Source organism: Chrysemys picta, chromosome 15 (assembly GCF_011386835.1).
Source record: "Chrysemys picta bellii isolate R12L10 chromosome 15, ASM1138683v2, whole genome shotgun sequence".
NCBI classification, from domain to species: Eukaryota; Metazoa; Chordata; order Testudines; family Emydidae; genus Chrysemys; species Chrysemys picta.
The window spans coordinates 19599036-19621194 of NC_088805.1; the positions used below are offsets into that span (position 1 = coordinate 19599036).

General features: G+C 41.7%; 1 protein-coding gene across 21 annotated transcripts in view; it reads right to left on the reverse strand.

The window, feature by feature from the left end:
* Window positions 1-18425, reverse strand: part of FBRSL1 (fibrosin like 1) — a 717289-nt gene extending 698864 nt beyond the window's left edge. For 5 of the 21 annotated variants that reach the window (XM_065568031.1, XM_065568036.1, XM_065568029.1 and 2 more), the window contains exon 1: window positions 17515-18423. In XM_065568031.1, the coding sequence (XP_065424103.1) occupies window positions 17515-17808 (294 nt within the window). In that variant the 5' untranslated portion in view covers window positions 17809-18423. Of the gene's footprint in view, window positions 1-17514 lie in introns of all 21 variants that reach the window. The other 16 variants (XM_065568038.1, XM_065568033.1, XM_065568034.1 and 13 more) reach the window with 10 other exon arrangements.
* Window positions 18426-22159: the final 3734 nt, after the last annotated feature.

Below are 22159 nucleotides of genomic sequence, written 5' to 3' on the forward strand. Positions count from 1 at the left end.
CCTGGCCTAATGCATGCAGTAAATTCCTACAATACCTGTATGAAGAAGACCCTAGGTTTGCAAGGTGTTACCAGGCAGATTTCAAATTCAGCTCCCTCCTACTAAAATTAGGACATATACAATAAGGCATGTATTTATTTCTATAATGCTTTCCAAGCAGGTGTGAACCTTTATCAGCCATAAAGTAATAATATCCAAACAGTATCCAACCATGGGTCAAAAGTATGTTTAGCTGAGCAAAATCGGTTTTTCAAAATCTGAATTTTTCAACAGCAAGAATGATTTAGCATTAAATACATTTTAATCACATGCCATTCTTTCCCACTTCTTACTCCAATCTGTAATGAAAACCACAGAATACTGACTACTTTCTGAACATTTTCTTTAATTTTTAAAAAAGTCAATAAATTAATACACTTGCAACACTTTGTGGATCCGTTCAATTTTCTTCATTACTATTTTTGATACTGACAATGAACTTTCTGAAGGGTAATAAATATAAGTCCACTCTACTGAACTATAAAAACTCATGATTAAATTCCATCAGTGCCCAGAGGTTTTTAATAACAAAAAGGGTGTGTATTGAGGTCAATTGTTATATAATCCACGTGAGAAAAGGAGGACAAAAGCCTTTAACATCATAAAGGAGAAGTGACAACTAGGTTATGGCCTAAATATTAATTCTTTATTTATAGGAAAATGTTGGCATGATCACCAATTAGCAGAGGTTTATTTGTTGGGATTTAAACATTGTTAGGGCCTGAGAATTAGAAAGTGAAATGCCCATAATCTAAAGTGGAACTGATAAGCATTTCAATGTTCTGGCTGAATAAAACAGAAAAAGGTACAAAGACTAAATGGTTTAACATATAGATATTTAAAGTTCACTCATCTTTGAAGCCTGACTCTGTTTTATTAAAAAGGACTACAGTTTAAAAGAAAAAAATCAATATACTGGGACAAACATTTCACCCTTTAATGCAGCTGTAGCCCAAATTCTTACCTTCGTGGAAACTTTTCCACCCTGGGGGTGGGGGGGGAGTGAGCATTCTTTATATTTGCATTTGGGGGTATAATTGAGAAGCGTGATAATTATGTGGAGTAAATTTGTGGGTCGGGAAAATATCAGGCTAATTTCTACTCATTTTATCAGCTCGGGAACACATTACAGTACTCAACTTCAATCTACCAGTGTGGTGTTTACTTTTATAAAGGACTTGATCACCATGAAAAGAAAAAGACAAAGCAACAAGAAAAGGCAAGGAAATCCAAGTATGTTACTATTTCCGGGACCATAAAAAACTGTGCTACTGCAAGCTGTCATCCTCTGAAGACACATCAATCTGTTTGTCTAATGCTGGGGGGGAAACGCACTCATGTGACATTCTGCTTGTTGCAAGTGCAGTGAGGCCAACTGTACAGAAAGATTAACCCTTTCCTACCCAGAAAACTAGTAGAATGCTAAAAATGGCCATCATCCTTTAAAACATACATATTCTGTTCACCTCTTTATTCTTATCTGCATGCTCTCTCAGATTTTGCTTGTGCTCTGAACCTAAGAAATTGAATACTATGAAATTACCCTCTTGTGAGTGTATTTGCTTCAGATATTTGTATATACATACATGATTGGGATTTTTACATAAGAGATATAGGAAAACAATGTTTTTTTCCTCTCCAAATATATTGTTTCTGGAACAGGCATCTAATTTCTTGAAAATATTTTATCCTGTTCAGTCGAGTTCCATTTTGCCAATACACTTTTCCCCCTAATTAATCTGCATGGTAATAAATGGTCAAAAGGCTGAAAGGTTTAGTAGGGTCGAGAGAAACATACGAAAGTCGAGATGCTTTATCCAGTACTACAGCACACTCCATCCAAGGATCTCAATGAGCTGCACAAATATCTGTTAACCTCAGAAAACAACCCTGAGAGGCTGGAATTATCACCACCACTTTACGAATGAGAGTTAAATGACTCCCTCTCTTCTTCCCACCAAGGGCATAGAAGACATCAGTGGCAGAGTCTCCTGACTCCTACATCCAGTTCTTCCTGCTTCTGGCCAGACAGGAAATATGGGGGAAAAAATAAACATGAAACAAGCCAGCCTCTGGTATTTATGCTTAAAGTTCCAACTGAATATTTCCTGGACTTCTTGACACCTGGGCTTCAGTTTGGCTCAAGTCTTGGACATACATTGGACTCATTCATTTTACTGTATTCATATTCATAGAATATCAGGGTTGGAAGGGACCTCAGGTGGTCATCTAGTCCAACCCCCCAATAATGGTTTATTCCTAATGATCATTAAACAAATTGTTACTCCTTTATCCTCCTTTATCCACCAGCTGGTTCTACCTGCAAACCTCCAACTAGCTTTAAATAACTGTAGTAAGTGATAACAGTAAAACCTGCCAGTTGGTATATACGTGTGATAAGGAAAGAAGACAGCACTCTGTAAAGATTCAACTACTATTCAAGAATCCCAATAATCCAGTTGTAGATGGCTAGTTACATTATAGTTAAGAAAACACAAATGCCCTACTCCAGCACTGCAAAGGGTTTAGAGCAATCCTTCTCCTGTCCTTTTTATCTGATTTTTTAAAAATACCAAAGAGAATACAAAGAAATATTCCAAATGTTGTCCTGAAGAGTGAAACAGCCATATCTTTGGGTGTGTTTATGCAGTGCCTGGCACAATGGAGCATTGGTCCCGATTGAGGGTCATAGTAACGTTAAACAGGTCATCACAGTTGTATCCGTCAGACCTCCACGTGGAAATAAAGCATCTGTAACTTAATCTGACAGGCTTCCAGTGATGCGCATAATTTCTAAGCCTAAGGACCCCATAACCATTTCCTTTTCCCCTCAAAATAAAATTCAGGGCCTCATATTTGTCAAATGCTTATTAACCAATCAAAATTCCACACTTCCCCTTTCTAAATTTTTCAGCTGTTGACTTGAGGGGTCTAGCTGTCCTTGTCAGCTTTTATTTCAGTAGCTTGGGTGATATATGTTGACCAGGACATAGTGACTATCAACCGAGAGAATAAATGTCTTAAGGGGGAGTCCAGGGCATCCTCACCTGGAAATCTGGGAATAAGTGCTTGTTTATGTGATGCTATCTAGCACATTCAGAGGTAAAAACAACAGACTCCTCTTCCAAATTATAGTAGCACATTTTTAAGATCAAGCAGGTCAACCCTAGCTGGGACTGTTTAAGAAATAGGATGGAGTTTCAGAAAGAAAAATTCCATACTTTCCCACCGCCACAAATTTTGGAGCACAGAGCAGGTATTGGGGGAGAGGTCCTCTGAGAATTCCCCACAAGACTCCCTGAAGACTGGACCCCCGTATGCATGTGCTGGTCCTACATCTTCATCTAAAAACTGGACTACTGATCCAATATAAAAATCTCTAATCAAGTCTTACCATTAGAACTTTTGTTACCAGCCCTAACTTCCTCATTTGGAATTAGCAGGAGCCTAACTCCGGCATAGCTAATACGGCCACCATAAGAACAAGTAGTTTGTAATGAGATGAGACTTGCCTCAAAGCTGTATGAGAAATAAATGGCTAGAAACAGAAGCACAAAGATAACATCGAGTCCCCATTTTAGGAGGAGTAAACAAACGTGCTAGGAAATCTCACAAATTTAGTACTTATAATTTAGTACTTAGCAGTGAAGGAGGACGAAGCGTAGAACCCAAAAACATCTCCTCTGGAAATAGTATCAGGGGGTAGCCGTGTTAGTCTGTATCTACAAAAACAACAAGAAGTCTGGTGGCACCTTAAAGACTAACAGATTTATTTGGGCATAAGCTTTCATGAGTAAAAACCTCACTTCTTCGGATGCATAGAGTGAAAGTTACAGATGCAGGCATTATATACTGACACATGGAGAGCAGGGAGTTACTTCGCAAGAAATATTTCCTTTGGAAATAGTTCACGTAAGTTGTTTATTTAAAAATACTGAGTTCAGAAATAACCCTTTGGCATCCTATTAAACAGTAACATGTTTAGGATTTTATTTGAAGACAATCTGTGGGGGAGCAGTACTGTATACACAGCAACCCACTCCCTACTGCTTATATTGCAGCATAAACGCTGGAGATGGCACTCATTTACCTCCCAAAAGCCACACCCCAAGCTGCAAAAGGAACTTTGCTTGATGTTAGGAAGCAAGGCTTTGGAAAACCTGTTTGCCTAGCAGATGCTGTGCAGCTCATCCCTTCCTTGCAGGAAGCCCATAGGAGAGAATACTTTATTAGCCTCAATCTTCCTGGAATCAGTGCTAATGTTTTCCCATGTAAACATGTTATTGCCTCAGCAAGTCTCAAAAATTGTTATATCTTTACTAAGACACTCAGAAGGGAAGAACTGATAGAAAATCTCCATAGAGATGGAGACTTGCAAAAGCAACCATGCTTAAGCTCTTAAGAAGTTTTACTGTCCAGTACTGTTGGGACCGGTCTGCCAAATACACTTCCCCTCCCGCACACAAACCACACCAGGGGGCTGCAGCCTGCGGGGAAAACATTAATAGGACTTGGATAAGTTTGTTTGATGTAATCAACAACATTCCCATGTGTGCCTTATAATGAATCTGCAGACATGTGTAGAGTTTGATGGATGAGCTGATAGCAAGCAAGTTATGGAATCCATCTGTCTGGAAAGCCATTGTTATTTTCAGCTAAAATCACATTAGTAATATGAAATCACAACTTGCTATTTAGCTTTCAACCAGAGTGTCAGGATAAATGGTATGCCTTTTTCCTGGAGAGAAGTCTGCAAAAGGTGTTCGTTGCCTTTAATGTTCACTGTTGTACACAATAGCATGTACTGAACGGAATGAAAGATGTTTTGGGTTTGGGGTTTTTGGTTTTCTTTTTAATGTTCTGGGATCTTGGTAAGTTTGAGAAAAACAGAAGGGGACTGTATCTTGCTCTACAGGGCATTGGTCTCTCTTGAGATTTGAGCCACGTGAGAGAAATATCCGATGAACACAGGAGTGACGCCTGCTACGACAGGCTGTGGATCAGGAGTACTGGGGGGAAAAGCAGAGACCCACAAAAATTTCAGAACCTCGTCCTGGATGGATCGAATAGCATGTTTCCTCGGCTCTAGGAGAAGAGGTACCAGGTGGCCAAGGAAGAGCCATCACTTGCATACTTCAGTCCATCTTTGGGGAAAAATGCATACATTTTATAAGTGCAGTACATGCTCTAGAATTTGTACACTGTATCAGCAAGAGATGGACTTTCTGAATTTGCGATAGTCCCCGTGAGAGGGATGTAACAGAGACCGAGAGAAAAAAGCCTTTGGGAGAATCAAGATTTTTCAGTGTGTAGCTCACACAGGAGGATTCAACCTTTGCTTGCAGCTTTTTCCAGAGCCTTATGAATTCAGATGAAGTAACATCGAAGTTCAAGATACTAGAATGATGAGCGAGAGGTGAGAAATAATAGACACACACACCCAGTGACATGGCACTCCCTCCACTAAATGAGAAACATTTATCTGGAGCTGCAGAGCTATTCCAGCGTGTTCGGCGCTGTTCACACACATACCACAACATATCCCCTGACCTAAGAAGTATTCCCTCACATTCTCCAGTATAAGGGAATGGTGATATATTGCTGAATAGCCACTGAAGTCAATGGAGCTATTCGCCAAATCACACGAGCTGAGAATCTGTCCTCCCCGTGTGGTAGCCAAGGATTATTATACAGAGTTTATACGTGGGTAAAGGGAAGCAAAGATATTAAATGACTTGCTCAAAAGCACAGAAAGGAAATTAGTGGCAGAGTCAGAAAAACAACCCAGATATCTAGATTTCCGGTCCCCCTGCTAACCACTAGACCACAACACTACTGTTACAGTGCAACATCACAATAAATGAATATTTTCTACTGTAGTTCATCATTAAGTGCATATTCTCAGCTTGCTAGTGAAAACAATTCATTTAAGTTTTTAAAACACATTTCAATTACAGCTGAAAATAAACCTGAAAGATAGCGTTGTGACATAGCCACCTATAACACAAGCAATTCCCTCCTTCCCGCCCCCTCCAATTTCATTAAGCCCTCTTGATAAGAGCAATTATTGGGCTTTTAGACCCTGAAAAAGCAACTGGAAAAGATGGTGACAAATTTTGTCCCTCTCTTTATGCATGTGGTTTTTTTAAGTTTTGCCATGAGGTCTTTTATGTCTCTTTCAATAATCATATAATTATATGATTCCTAAAGTACATGCTGGCAACACTTCAGGGGATTTTAGTCATTACAGGTGACAAAACTCTTCTTTCATATCTAATATGCATGAGGATTTATTTCTGTTTCATTCACAGAAGCTTTTGGTAATGCTCCAGATAGCCCCCAAAAGCTAAAGATTCTGGGGACAGTTTGGTGGGGGACAAAGGGTTGAACACCTTTCATTAATACATTGAATTGCATAGAAAACCAACTGCAGGGAACCTACATTGGAATGAAGTTTGTTTTTTTTTAAATTAATTGGCCCATCATTTTTCTCAGGCTCCATGTCCAACTATTTTCACATTCTTTATTTAATTTTACAATCTGAAAGAAATGTCAAGCATCCATCAAAAACGAAGGATGCTGCAATTATATTTCTCCCAATGGCTGCAAGTTATTAACAAGCTGTCAAAACACCATAATTATTTTATTTCAGGTTTGACTCATTCTATAAACACCTCTTAACTCCATACTATCTTTAGTGTCTTTCTCCCTGTGCATGAGGTCTGGATAGATTATATAAAAGAAACTGCACATCCAGCAAAACATCCACACACAAAAATGCATTCATGATTCCAAGTCAAAGCTATAATCATATTTATTAGCCAAAACTTAGCAGCAGTCAAAGGATAAAACAGCCATCCCACAAAAAATGCTTTAGCTTTGTAGTTAACAGTGTATAACAAAACCACTCCTGTTTAACCCGCAGTTTTAACAGTAGGGAGTAATGAAACTGCAGCCCTTCTGTAGGTCATAAGGCAATTACCGCAATCTTTTGAGTAGCCAGACAGTATCTAAATTATCCATATTTTACCCCTGCGTGGGCCACCCACCTCCTCTCAAGCTAAGTACGGTATTTCCTCATTACACAGGGGTTACTAGTTTGTGGATATGCATGGGGGAAAAACTACCCTGATACTAAATAAAAATAAATGAACTGTAGTCTCCTTGTTTGTCATCTATGGAGAAAGTTTGGCCGGGGGGGGTACACAAGAGTTCTATGCTAACCAGTCACTAACACTAATTTTCATACTCAGCAGACTACAGGGTGCACCTGAACAGACCAAAGAGATTTCCTGCACACATCTCATTCGAAATTCGGACAGAAAACACCATCTCTCTGTAGCCCCTTTGCAAGGCACGTCCAGGCCATAACAGAACAAAATGAAGTACAGGCCTGTTGACAGTGACCCACAGTCCCCTAAAATAGAATGTTTGACTTCAAATTGCTATCTTTTCTGTGGCGTGTGGCTTGTGGAACTGTACATAGCTCGTAAAAGATTGTAAAGCTTTTCACTGAACACAAAGAGATAGACAGGAATGGTGCCATCAGCCCATGTTTTGCAGCCAATGGCTCTGGGAATCATTTTGATCCCTCCAATCCCCTTATCCATGCCAAGCACTGACCTTGCAGATGCAACTTTTGTTCAAGTTAGTCTCTTTCTGGCTTGGAGCAAAACAGAATTACAAATGAAACAGGCTATGTCTACCTTGAATGACACAGGAGAGCTGTACACATACTGTACCTGCTTTAGTAACTATAGGGTCAACAGGGGTGCCTAAAGTTTTGCTTCCATGGCAGTTAATTTGAAATAATTAATGAACAATGTGAGGTGACTTATGCCAGCCTCTGCTGTTCCCAGCCCACTCCCACTCCTCTTCCTTCCTTCTCCTACGGTACCCAAAAGATTTGGTAGTTTTTCCACTGCTATTTTACTTCCCTGCATGCCGCTGCAGCTTTCCTTCCTTGCATTACTGTATGACCCCTGCCCCCAACAATGCTCTGCAGAGTCCATGACAGCCAGCCTCTCTGAGTCCTTGAAATCTTCTGCCTTCTCCTGCCCACACCCTTCCCCATACTCTCCACAGAGCTTGAAATATCTCCTTACCCAACATTCCCTGGACAGACTCAGCTTTGCTTGCATTGATGGGACCCCAATCCACGACCGGTACAGCATCACCGATAATAACAACACTGGAAGTTGTAGCATAGAGAGATCCCAGATTGTTTTACCCATCTGTCAGCTAGCCCTGTTCAGAACAGGGTAAAGATCCCCGAGGCCTGTATACACTCCAGCTTTCACCATGCTAGAACAAATAGAGCTGTACTGGTGACGCATGACAGGTGCCACTGTTGCCCACGCAGACACAGCCTTGAAAGTTAAGTCACCCAAGACCGACTCTCATTTTAACATGAGCTGAATTTTTTTTTTTCTTAAAAGCATTTTGGATTAATAGCATGAAGACTGATTCTCCTTTCAGCATTTGAATGGTATTAATAACCGCTCATTTGTTCTGGGAAAGAAACAACTTTTTAAAGAGATGGAAGGTACCCAGGAAAGCAGCACTCAGACGCCTCACTGTGTGTAAGTAGCACTGCTGAAACAGTGAAAGCGCCTCAAAGCCAAGCCAAGAAACTGTTAAATAGCAACTGCCACTTCACCTACATAAAACTCTTTCATATCTTCACTGTGATTAACTAGAGGCATTGAAGTGCAATGCATTGGAAACTGTTCTCACTTACAGCAAGATGTTCACATACAATAGAGACCAGGATGCAAGCCTTTCCTACTGGATTTCAAAGCTTTATTTAAAGAGTCAGAGCTTGATTTAAGAGCTCATCCCATGGTTTCCGTTTTGCTGATACACAACTTGCTCTGAGCAACGCACAAATATTGACTGCCACACTAAGGATACCCGAACCAAGTTCCCCCGCTCCTAAATCACAGTGAGAAAGAATGATTTTTAGAAAAAGCTGAACAATCTTTCTACCACCATCTTTATCCAAAAGATTCACTTTAGAATCTACATGCATGCAACCACCACCAAATGCAGCAAACTCCACACACCCTACCATGGAGTAGGACGTAGAAATTTTGGTCAAAGACAGAAAGATAAATCCCTAAATTGAAATTCACTGGAATAAGCTATACCAATATAAGCATCTCCATGACAGTACAACTGTGTCTACTACAGAGATGTATCACTTTAACTATATCAGTTTCTAAACGTATATAGTTAGCATGGTACAAAACATCTGTGTCGACCAATTACACAGAGCAAGCTGGAATTCAGTTTAAGAACATTTCAGGCTGAGAGGGCTAATATTGCTCTAAATACCCTCAGAATTTTGCATTATCCTTTTCCTGAACACATCATTATGAGAGAGACAGTCTCTCTCATTTCTTTGAGATAGCCAAGATAAATGGTAAAACTTGTCTTTCATTAGCATACCGGGAGAGACAATGGAGATTTTATTGGTTACTTCATTACAAGTCGAATGCACGTTAACTGGAACTAGCAAGATCTATTTTTTTTTTTTAAATGGGATGCTGTCAGGCATTTTTTTTAAATATATTTTATAAAACATCCTTACCTGAGCTGCACACATCACCTTAGACTATTAAATGCTAAATAATTTAAAATCACATTTACCTTTCACTATTTATAGGGTTTAAATTTGATTTTTCCTTTGTTTGGAGGATGCAAATAGCCTGGTCAGTTGCATTTTTGTTTAAAGTCAATTCCAGTCAATTTTACATACGTTCTTTCGCACCAGGTAAAATACTGCAGTGTTCTTGTTGTAAACTCCGCAAGAGAACATTTGTAACTTTCTAAGGGAATTTTCTTTTAAAAGAAAATATGCATTGAAACTTTTCCATTGGTCTTAGGTTTTGTGAAAGGGACTGTCACATTGAATTTGCACCATTCACATAGCAAAGTGAAGAACTCAGTTTATCTGCCTCACAGGGATGAAGTGGACTCTGCAGCAGTTTGTACCTTCTGTTTCAAAAAATATCAAAAATTTCAAAACCTGGTGCTCAGCTCAATAAGCCATCTCTTTCTCTGATGAACCTACAAATATGGTAAGCAGCACATACCCAGATAATATCATAAAACTAACATGATCCATATATGCACCACTGCTTTCATGGAGCAGTCACACTCCATTACAATACACAATCACTCCTGTTGAATGACCCACTCACATGTAACGATATGTCTACTGTGTATAGCTATGTGGTCAGGTCCACTGACGAGATACAGAGTCCCAGTAGGGACTGCAGAGCTTGATTCTTACTCATTTCCAGCTCCAAATTATAATTAGGTTTGTACAGAGTCTAAGGGCTTGACTATGCTGCACTGCTGTAGTGCTTAGTGAAGACGCTACCTATGCCAACGGGAGAGCTTCTCCTGTAGGCGTAGCTACTCTGCTTCCCGAGAGGCTGTAACTACTTCAATGGGAGAAGCACTCCTGTCCATATAGCGCTGTCTACACTGGGAGTTCAGCTGGTATAACGGTGTCGCTTCAGGCTGTGGATTTTTCACACCCATCAGTGATATAGTTATACCAAAATAAGGTCATAGTATAGATCAGGGCTAAAATTCCCCCTCTCTCCCCGCACCCATGGGACTATTCAGAATGCATAGAGTTAAGTGCATGCTTAAGTCCTTCCAGAATTGAAGCCTTACATTTTTTTAAGATCCAATATTAAGTAGATACCCATTCCTTACAAAATGAAAGTACACAAAAGGGCAAAATGCTTCCAGAGAGGAGGTTATAAATAATGCTACCATAGTAGACTGACTGTACCCATATTTCAGTTCACAAGTTTCAAGAGGAAAAAAAAATCTGCATTTCAGCCTGCAAACTTTATGTCAGCCGAATTTCTGATGGGCACCTTAAAAGCAGCCTATCAAGAAATAATAACAACAATATCTATGCTCTCTTTTGATTACTTTAGGATATCTAAAAATTATTTGAAAGCATTCCACTTTCAAAGGGATTTTTTTCCTTGCTTGCTTTTTTTAACTTCTTTACAGGTTGGGGCAGACGTTTACTGAGACCACTCATCCCTTAACCGAAGGGGCGGAAGTGTTAAATCTTTAACAAAGTCATCTCTTCTCCAAAGAATGGGCTAGTCAGTTGAGTTAAACGGGTGCTTATAACCCCTCTCCCAAACTGTAATAAGTTTGTTTAAAAATGTGTTCCCCTCTCTGCTATTCACGCACATTTTACTAGCTCTATAGTGGCCTCAGAGTTTTTCCCAGGTGGACAAGACCTGTATTTCTAATGTAAAAAATAAGCAAAAGAAAAATTCTTTGGCCTCCTTTCACATCAGAAAGGAGCAAGAAGGCACAAGCTCGTTATTCCACCATTACAGGTCATCTTTAGTTGATTTATATATTGCTCTAAGAACTGTCACAATGGGCTTGCACAGACCAAAATAAAAAAAGTTACCAGTATCTGTTAAGTTTTAAAAAAATTCAAAGCTAATCTGACTAATAGTATCAGACAGTGAAATTTTATCTGTGCCACCAACACACAATTCCCCTGAATGACATTTACTTTAGCTTGCAGTGATGTAAAATAGTTTTCATCTAAGAAGTCTAAGCACAGAATGGGGTTCCTCTGGAGTTGGGTGTTTAGCACTTGAGTTTTTCCAATTTGAAAGTAGTCCAAAAAAATCAGTTATCGAAATGGCAGAAACCAAACTCTCTTCTATGTCAAAACATTATACGCATGTTCCCAGAACTTGAGTTGGAATAGCATGCTGCATGGTAACATCCAAATGTGCTCATGTAATGCATCCCACTTTGCTTTTACAATTCCTATTCTCAGTAACGTCAAAGAAAACTACATATTACAGCAAGGCTAGATATGGGAATTCCAGAAGCAAAGTGGGTGTGCTGATTTCCATACCAATAGTCCAACTCTTCTTTCAGATTACAGCTAATTCATGGCAAGACTAGTGTCCAAGTTCTGTTGGAAAAATTAAGCATTCGAGTGAGTTTCTGAGTGAACAGTAGAGTATTTTCTCTAAGTTCTTTAGAGAAACTATGCTAACTACAGCAGTCCACTTTTTACATATATTAGCAATAATCAGTTTTTGTTTTGTTTTTTTAAAAAGATCCATGGAAGAGAAATTCTTATAATTAAAGTAGATTTTTAGTACTCATCTGCAAAAAGCAATTAACTGCCATAATTAACCTGCTTTTTTTAATCTTGAAAAGTACACTGCTATGAAAACAGATAATCGAAGACTACTACTAAGTCTGCAGCTAAATCAAAAGTCTAAAGCATCTGAAGTGGAATCTTTAAAAGTACAAGATTTTTAAGGAACATAATTCCTCAAAAAACTGACTTTATAAATTGTCATTAGGCAATTAAGCACCAGAGTAAGTACTTTAAATGTTGGGAACCTGCCCTTTTAAACATGAGTGCTGCTTTATGGAAAAGACTTCATTACATCACATTTGAAAACATACATAAGATATGATCATAAATCAAAGGTTACACAGCTAAGTCAGTGGAACTAGCACAAACCTTTGGAACAGGAAGTTCAACGCACTGGTTTTATCATCATTAAAAGATCAGAGCAACAGCACAGTGTACAACACACTTGTGGAAACAGCCTTATCAAGACAGAAGTTGAAGGGAAGACCAAGCAATTACAGATTCTGCCCAGAAATTTTGCATCATTACTATACTTTCCAACTTGCTAGTCCAAAGCACAACCCACAACAAGTAACTACCTGGTATCTCTGTTAGATCCCTTCAGAAAGGAAGGTGTGAGAAAACTAACACAATGTAAACCTCTTCAGGGTAGAGACGATCTACCTCTATGGCCCCAACCTTCCAAACACTTACCTGTGTGTAGCCTCATGACTTCAGTGGAACTACTAACTGGTGTAAAGTTAAGCACAAGTCTGTGTCTTTTCAGGACTCGGAGCTATGTTTGTGCAACACCTAACATAAAGGAGCCCTGATCCCAGCTGGGAGCTACCATAATATAAATACAAAATCTTAAATCTTTATTATAGGGTTCCACAGCTTTGTAAAGTTGATAATAAAAGCCAAAGAACACACAGATATAACATTTACAAAAGCTTTGATTGAACAACTAGTCTCAAAGATCTCATTCATTTACATTCTGATGAAGTTCCCTTTTTAGCATTGTTTTTATACTTGAAAGGAACAAGTATGATCAGAGAGAGGAGCTCTTAAATACAGACTCATTCATCTGGTTTTTCTCACTGTGATTCACCAATCACCTTCAAGAATAATTAGTAACTTCATCTAAATATATAGCAAGAGAGAAATACTCACGTATACATATCTATTCATTTCAGGATGCGGTTCAAAATTCCCCTCTGTTTTTAAACATCCCCCCCAAGAACTTTCTTCATCCTCCTTCACAGATCACCTCTCACTTTTTCTCTCCCTGCTCATACATTACAGATCTCACAATCACATCACCACTGGTGCAAGAACCTTCTTCTCTGCTGCATAGGCCATCTAAATAGCATTCCTGTAGTTTACAGTGTAGTTGTACCCGTGTTGGTCTCAGGATATTAGCGACAAGGTGGTCAGATAATATCTTATTGGACCAACTTCTGTTGGTGAAAGAGACAAGCTTTTGAGCCACAAGAACTCTGTGTGGCTCAAAAGCTTGTCTCTCTCACTTCCTGTAGCTGTCCATCTTATTCGGTCTCCTCACTGACTCTCCCTTTCAGATTAAAACATTTATTTCACTTGCTTTACCTGCTAGTTAAGTCCCTCTACTATTTCTTTTAAACTCTGAAATTCTGTTGATTTCTATTTAATAGTTTGTAAGATAAAGCTGCATTTTAACCTGGGTTTGAGTAGAGATTTGTATTGGGGGTGAAGAACATTTAAGTGCAGACGATGAGTTGGGGTAATTTCGGATTCTTATGCACAGAGAAGAACTGATGGTTTGCTACTGCTTTTTGTTTTGATTTTAGTTGGACTGATTTTTTTTTTTAACGTTATCTGTTTTAAGTTCTCTCTTGAGTAAAGGATACTCAGAGCTTGGGATAGGTAATCTGTTCCTAAAATGAAGCCACAAGTAGATAGACACATGCAGAGTTGAGACAACATCATCAGGTACCAAATGCCACTGGCAGCATTCTGTAGTGGTTTAATGAAAATTCAAAGCGCTACTTCTTAAAACTTAAAAAAATTTAAAAGAAACATCATAAAGTAACCAACTCCCATATAGGCAACAGTAAAAGTAATTCCTGCTAGGTTCAGAGTGCTGGCATCTTCAGTTCAACGTACAGGAAGCGTATATATAGCACCCTACATTTACAGGAACATAAGGGTAGTGAGAATTTTTTTGAAGTGGGGAAGGGGATTTCACATTATTTGAGATAAAAAGAAAAAGAAAACCTTACACGTTACAGACTTTTCTACCATGAGGTTCTCTCTAACCATATAGCAATTTGATTTCCCAGGGGAAGCCCACAATTTAGCGAGCCTATTTAACCTAATCACAGGTCACTGTAAAACCAAATGAAAAACAACGCAAAGCAGCAATATGAGAAAGGATCATAATGAAGAACTGCCACATACACAAACAACTGCTCCTTTTTAGGCTTACAAATGAAAAAATTATAAGAAGGCTAACATATGCGTGCTCAATAAGAAATTTAACCTTTATTCTCTTCTTTCTCCTCAAATTGTATATAATGTTTATTTAAGCGGCCATCACAGAATAATTTTTGTAAAAACTTATGCACTGTACAAGATGCTTCTCCTCAATACCAGTGGAAGACCACCTGTTGTAGTCAAGTACACTACAGAGTATTGCTTCTTAGTATTCTAAATGACCTTACAATTTCAGTAATTTATGTGGGCATATGTTACTTTAAAGCAATTTTGTCTTGCTAATCCCTTTTGCTTGCTGCTACATCAGAAATCTGCCAGGCATTATCTTTTGACAAAAGCAGCACTGCACTTTTGTAAGAAAAATTCTCACAATGCACAGTAAATGTGTGTGTATTACTGGAATTTATTAAATACACAGATCACTAGGGCTTTCAAAAGCACCTCACGTATGACACGTCTCCCAGTGCAACACATGAAAGAAACAAGTGAATTCTGCTTACACTATTTATTCTGACGAGCCAATTAAAATCTAAAATGAAGTTCGTGTACTCTCTTGCATGTTGATAAAGACTGCAGAAATTGATTGCTTCTGAAATCTCACTATGGATTCTGAGGGGACGTGTCCTATAAAGCATCTTTACCATAGCTCATGCCCAAAGCAAAAAGGTTTCCAGGGTTGTGGGGTGGTGTTTGTTGTTTTTTTTAAATGTCACCCCTCTTCCTTTGTGTGCAATACTATTGCCCAGGTTAATGTTTGGTTGATTTGATGGCTAATCCGGCATCATGTGCAAACCATGAGACGCTCTTCCTCCCCCTTTTGCCCCTGGAGGGACTGTACCATCATTTGAATGATATTTCCCGATAATGTGCTCATCATGGCAGAAAATTTCCCAAAGAAAATGAATTTTACTTTCTTCACTGACAGCTTTGAGAAACTCAGTGGTTTAATTGGACCTATCTGCTGATGCGTGCTTGACAATGAGCATGCCCAGAAAAAAAAGAGACAGGTCTAGACCATCAGTTTTAAAGCAACACAAAGCTGGATAGTTTGCTCATTATCAACTCAGACAGATATTAGTTGGTTTAAGTGTTCAGATATTAAGATAATATCCCACAGCAGTTTCTGCTAAAGGCCCCATAAAACACCACCCATCAGTTTATCATAAATCTTTTCTTTTTTTAAACATTCAATATTGCTCAGCCGAGACTCGGCCAAATATTCTTTTTACATGTGTTAAGAGTCAGTTTCTCTGAACCAAAATTTTGCCAGCTCAGTCCCACTGTAGATTTACAGGGCATCATGCATTAGAAACATTTGTTCTCAGAACAGCTCCAGATACTTCTGCTGAGCAGGTTGTCCCCTTCCAAACACCATCACCATATGCCCTGCTAGTAATGACTTCCCAAGCAAAATACTCAGAGATTAGGGATAGAGAGGGGGAATTTAGGGCCCAAAGAGGTGGCAGTTTCTCTTAAGTGTAAAAGGATCGTCTTTAGGGTACAAAGAAGTTGGTTCTGATCATCAGCTACTTGTTACAACAGACTTTATAAACACACTGCTAAAGTGTGGGTGAGCAGAAAAATCCTGGTAGCCACAAGGCCACAAACTATGGGAGAAGGAGCCTGTGTTCTAAGAGATTTGGACTGGAAATCAGACAGGCTCTTTGGGAAACCTTCTGACAAAATAAGATCTTGATATGTGGGTGTAAACATTAAGAATGCTGTATTGATGTACGAGAGGGCCAGGGAAACATGTCTAGGATTTTAATTTACTGTAATCCTTGTTAAGATAGATACTAAAATGGCAGGAAATCCAAAGTATGAATAACCAAATACATTATTCAACGTGCTGTATTAAAAAATGTGGTAAAGTGAATGAGGACACTATTATTGCTCATATTTACTGAGAATATGATGAACTATTTTCTTTGATAAATGCCTTTTGATAGCGGTTTTCTCCTACCAACTCAAATTTTCCCATCACACACCCACAAAACAAAAATCAAAAGCCACACAAAGTGCTAGTTTGTCATTGCCCCTCTGAGAATATTAAGTTTCCTGCTCTGCTTAATTTAGCTCAGACAAGACAAGCAGTATTTGCTCAGCAAATATTGTTTGTAATAAGTTTGACAAGCAATATTTTTGCCAACCTATTAACGGCAGGAAAATATGTACAGTCAATAAGAGATGAAGAATTTGTTCAATTATTTCAAAAATTGGGAATTACAACCAGGGGATTATTATCCATTTAAACATCTCTGTTTCCACAAAATGTTAAACATTGGCCATTTGCTAACCGTCTCCTGAGAAAGATAAAGTAACATCTTGGCAACACAAATACAAACTTTAAAGGCCTAGAAAAAAATGGTTTAAGTATTGACTCTACAATTCACAACAACATCAGGTTATCGTCAATATACTATGATGCACAAATATGTTGCATTCCTCCCATCGGATATTTGTCAGCCAATTAAAATCCTAAACAAACGTTTAACTTGCCCTGATACTTGATATTAGTTGAAATGGAAAGTATAGGATTACCCATAAATACTGGCCTACAGCAACTTATGAATAGACATACAAGTACTCAAGAAAGATACTGGTGTTCACTTGCCATCCCTTTGACCACATACATACACAGCTCCCCCTCCATTTAAATTCCTCTAGGCTGACATCAGGATTAATGCACACAGGTAATTTACAAGAAGAAAGTTAATTGGTATTTACAATGTGGAGCCTAGATTCAGCGCCTCTATAAAGGTCCCATGCTTCTTCAGGAGACAATACCACAGCTCTGGACCATGAAACACACAAATACAAGAGAACCCATCATTGTGATCTCTTACCTCCAAGGCTTCTAAGGTATTGAAGCTGGCTATAGCAAACCCATCAATTAAATCCTCTTCTTGGGAGCTCGATTCCCGTCTCCTGCGCCTCGGAGGTCTGACATTTCTGGCGGTGGACGCCTGGTTTGGGGGATTTGTACAGTTTTGGCTTGTATTTTCCTTGCCGGGGCTTTGCTCCTTTTCGGATGCCGAAGAAGGACTTTGATTTCGGGGATCCCTGGCATTAGCTTCCCTTCTCCTCACGCGGTCCCTTTGGGACCTTGATCTCCGGCTCTGCCTTATCTTCCCATCCATTTCCAAAACAGAAAAAGAAAAAGGGAAGGGGGAGATAAAAAAAAATCACCCCCCCTTCCTCACTCACCACTTCCCCTTCCCAACCCCCGAAGCCCTACAAATCCTCCTGTTCAGACCCTCCGATCCAGAGAGATTATAATCCACAGAGCAAGGCTGGGTAGTGGTGGTGGGAGGAGAGAGGGGGGAGATAAAAAAATTAAATCCACGGAATGACCTTGACAAAATCCCCCCTCCAAAAAAATAGGGTTAAAAAAAAATCTCAGCCCCTCGGATTCACACCGGCGGCGGCAACAGCAGAAGACGGAGATCCAGGGGAGCTCGACCCGGCTCGGGATAATCCAGCGGCGGCGGCTCTGCGCCCCCTCCCCCGGGGCAGCGACCGGCTCCGGCCCCCGATCCGAACCGCCAGCAGCCACGGGGGGCGGGGGGTTGCAACAATATCACTCGCTCCGCAACTTTGTTGCAATGAAGAGAGAGAGAAAATCCCGGTGCAGCCCCCGCCGCCGCCTGCAACCCCTCCTGCCGGGCACGGCTCCCCGCCCCCGGCACGGCTCCCCGACTGCCCCCGCCCGCCGCCGGAGCACGCACACCCCCCTCCCCAGCCCAGCCGCCCCCCAGCGCAGCCCCAGCCCCTGGAAGCGTCTCAGTCTGCGCTCCCCGGATTCCGCCCCATTCTCCCCGAGCTGGGACGATTAGCACCGCCCGGCCGGCCGCGCATGAGCAGGGCTGCCAGCTGCGCGTCAGTCGCCGGCGCAGGCCCGGCCGTGCCCCGCCTCCCCCGCCGGGAGCCCCCCGCCCCCCCCAGCCCCGAACCCCGGGGACCGCCCCGCCCCCAGCCCCGCACCCCCGGAGTGCCCGCCTGCCCAGCCCAGAACCCCGGGGAGCTTCCCCGTCAGACCAGAACCCTGGGGACTGCCCCCCACTCCTCAGCCCAGAACCCCGGGAGCACCCCGCCCTCAGCCCCGAACCCCGGGGGGCTTCCCCCCAGCCCCGAACCCCGGGGACCGCCCCGCCCCCAGCCCCGAACCCCGGGAGCTTCCCCGTCAGACCAGAACCCTGGGGACTGCCCCCCACTCCTCAGCCCCGAACCCTGGGGACTGCCCCCCTGCCCAGCCCAGAACCCCGGGGAGCTTCCCCCTCAGCCCAGAACCCTGGGGACTGCCCCCCACTCCTCAGACCAGAACCCCGGGAACGCCCCGCCCCCAGCCCAGAACCCCGGGAACGCCCGCCTGCCCAGCCCAGAACCCCGGGAACCACCCCACCCCCAACCCAGAACCTTGGGTGGCTTCCCCCCAGCCCAGAACCCCAGGGACCACCCTGCCCCCAGCCCAGAACCCCCCGGGGGTTTTCCTCCAGCCAAGAATCCCGGGGACTGCCCTGCCCCCAGCCCAGAACCCCGGGAAGCTGCCCCCCCAGCCCAGAACCCCGGGACCGCCCACCTGCCCAGACCAAAGCTCCGGGGAGCTTCCCCCTCAGACCAGAACCCTGGAGACTGCCCCCCACTCCTCAGACCAGAACTCCAGGACCACCCTGCCCCCAGCCCAGCACCCTGGGGAGCTTCCCCCTCAGACCAGAACCCCGGGAGCTTCCCCTCCCACCCTTCAGTCAGAATCAGGAGACTTCCTCCTGCCACCCCCGCAGCCCATAACCTGGGAACTCTCCAGCCCTGAACCCCAGGGACCTTCCCGCCTTGTCCAGAACCCCTAGGATCTTCCGCCAGCCCACAACCCTGGGAGCTTCCACCCACTACGCCTCATCCCAGAACCCAAGGGAGCTTCCCACCCTGCCCCTCAGCCCAGAACCCCAATGAATTCCCCAGCCCAGAAGCTCCCACCACTACCACCCAGCCCAAATCCTTGGGAGCTTGCTCCATACCCAGCTTTCTCCAGCCTCCCACAGCCTAGCACTGCAGGAGTTTCCCCCTCAAACCCTATACTTCTCAGCCTAGAACCCACCAGCTCCCACGTGCTCCTCTAGACCAGAACAGCAGAAGTTTCTCCCCAGCTCATCCCTCCTCCCGCAGCCTCATTCCTGCAGAGCTATATCTCTCCCCTGACCCTGTCTGTCCTCTGCTCCCCTACTTAGGATGCCTCCATGTGCTCCTTACAGTCTCCCCCCCCACCCCCAGTGCTCCCCACTTGTTCTTTGTTCCCTCCACACGGTTCCTTCTGCCCACCTGCTCCCACCTTCCCCCTGTGCCCCTCACACTCTGCTTCACCTGTGGTCCAGTGCTCCGCTTCTTCACCTCTCACCCTAACTCCCCCATTTTGCTGTTCTCTTAACCCCCTAGCTCCTGCCCCATTGCTTGGCTGTTGTCTATAACCAAATCCCCTCTCCCTTATGTGCTGACCCATAGACCCCCTTTCCTCCATCTTGTAACCTCTTTGGTTACACCACACATACAGCTTTACCGCTGCTACCTCCAAGTTCCACCTGGGGCAACTCCTAGTCCCATTCCTAGGAGTAGTGGAATGAAATTATGAAAGGGAGACCAGAAGAGGAGTATCAGGAAAGACTTCATATCAGACAGGGGAAAAACCTGTGAGGAAGATCCCACACTAATGAGAAGAATGAGGCTGGTACCTGGATGTGGGACACCCCCTTGTAAGAGGCTGTGATTGGGGCCCATATTTCTCCCAGCTTTCCTCAAAAGTCCTCATATTCCATCCTGCCCTAAGCACAGTAATGAAACAAGCTAGAAGCAGTGTGTCAATTCTCAGAAGTGGCTGCTGGTGGTCATTCCCTCTCCCCCACTCCTCCCCCTGCACAAGGCTATTAACATATAGCCACAACCTTGCCCTGGCCTATTTAAATAACAAATACTACATAAAACGACTTTAAGGTCATCCTTTAAAAAAAAATTAGAAATGTTAAATAAAAGTAATTTAAAATAATGGGCAGAAGTTTTGTATTTACTATTATGCTGCTTAATGCAAATAGGCATTTGTGCACTTCTATCATGCTTGTATTGGTGTCATCTGTGCCCTAATAAAAATCTTATAATCATTTATGTGCCAATTAAGCAAGGAAGATAGCTAAATCTAACAACTTCCTTTGGTAATTACAGGCTAGTGGAAGTTATCTGCTTTGGCTTTCCTAGACTGTACATTTCAGAAAGACTATTTCTCCCTCTTCTGTATCTTTTTAAAAAACTAAATCTGTAAAATTAGAGATCCTTGGCATTTTAAGGCTTAAATTGAGGCCTGCAGAGTGGTTATCAATAAAGGATCTCCATTTGAACATAGCTAGTTAAGTACAGTAATGGATGAAGTTTAATAACTGTATTTGTTTTAAAAACACTTTTACAAACACTCCGTTTCCAGACCAGACCCTTTCATCAGAATCAAATCAGCTATTTTTACATATGCAATTCTGTGCCTCGCCCCTAGTTTAAAAAGCAATTTATATCTTGCTCTTGCAGAAGAGCATTGTCATGAAGAGAGATAAGTAACAGGTGAATTTAACAGTTTGTCTGAGTAGTGGTGGTGACAATAATTCTATGGTTTTTAGAGCTACGATCATTAATATGCATTTCTAATTTGCGTCTGTTCACTTTTGCTGACCAGCAAGGATGGTGGAAATTGCCTGTACAGTTCCTTACATTAGTCCTTGTGACCATAGTCACCATGATCCTCATCTCAGTTACGTGTTTACTAGTATTAGCTTGATGCTGCAGCAGGTTTCACTTGAGTTTGTCTTCTCAGGAAAATTGTGGAGAATTGATTTAACATTAACTTTAACAATTCAGCAGTGGTCAAAAAAATTGCAAGAAAACCTATCTACCTTCTGTAATATGTTTATCATGTTTATGGGAAACCCCCAATTTATATGTTCATCTATTTTTGTTTATAGGTACAGCATAAGTACTGACTAATGAAATTAACAAAATCAAACATCAGGACACCTAATTGAAATAATATCTATAGATCGATTGTGCCTTTTCCCCCTACCACGTCAATTTAACATTTTCAATAGGAGACATATCTACAGTGATTTTCCCGCAGTCACATAATGATATTCATCATATTATAACTGGGTGAATGATAATGGATCAGAGGGAATGAAAACAGATGGATGTTAAAACAGACAATTCTGCACCAGGATCCTGGAAGCTCTCCACTACAGCCAGTCTGTTCATTCAGTTTTATAATTGTATTAGACATTCCAACAATAGGGAGGCCTTCTTCATTAATTCTGAATTTACTGAAAAGAAACCTTTTGGGCTATAGCTCTTTTGGTACATAGACCACAAGAACCAAATTCACCATTGGTTTAAGGCGGTGAAACTCCATCAAATGGAGCTAATGTAGGAGATTTTAGAAGAAGGAAGACAGGGTCAATGAGGCAAGAA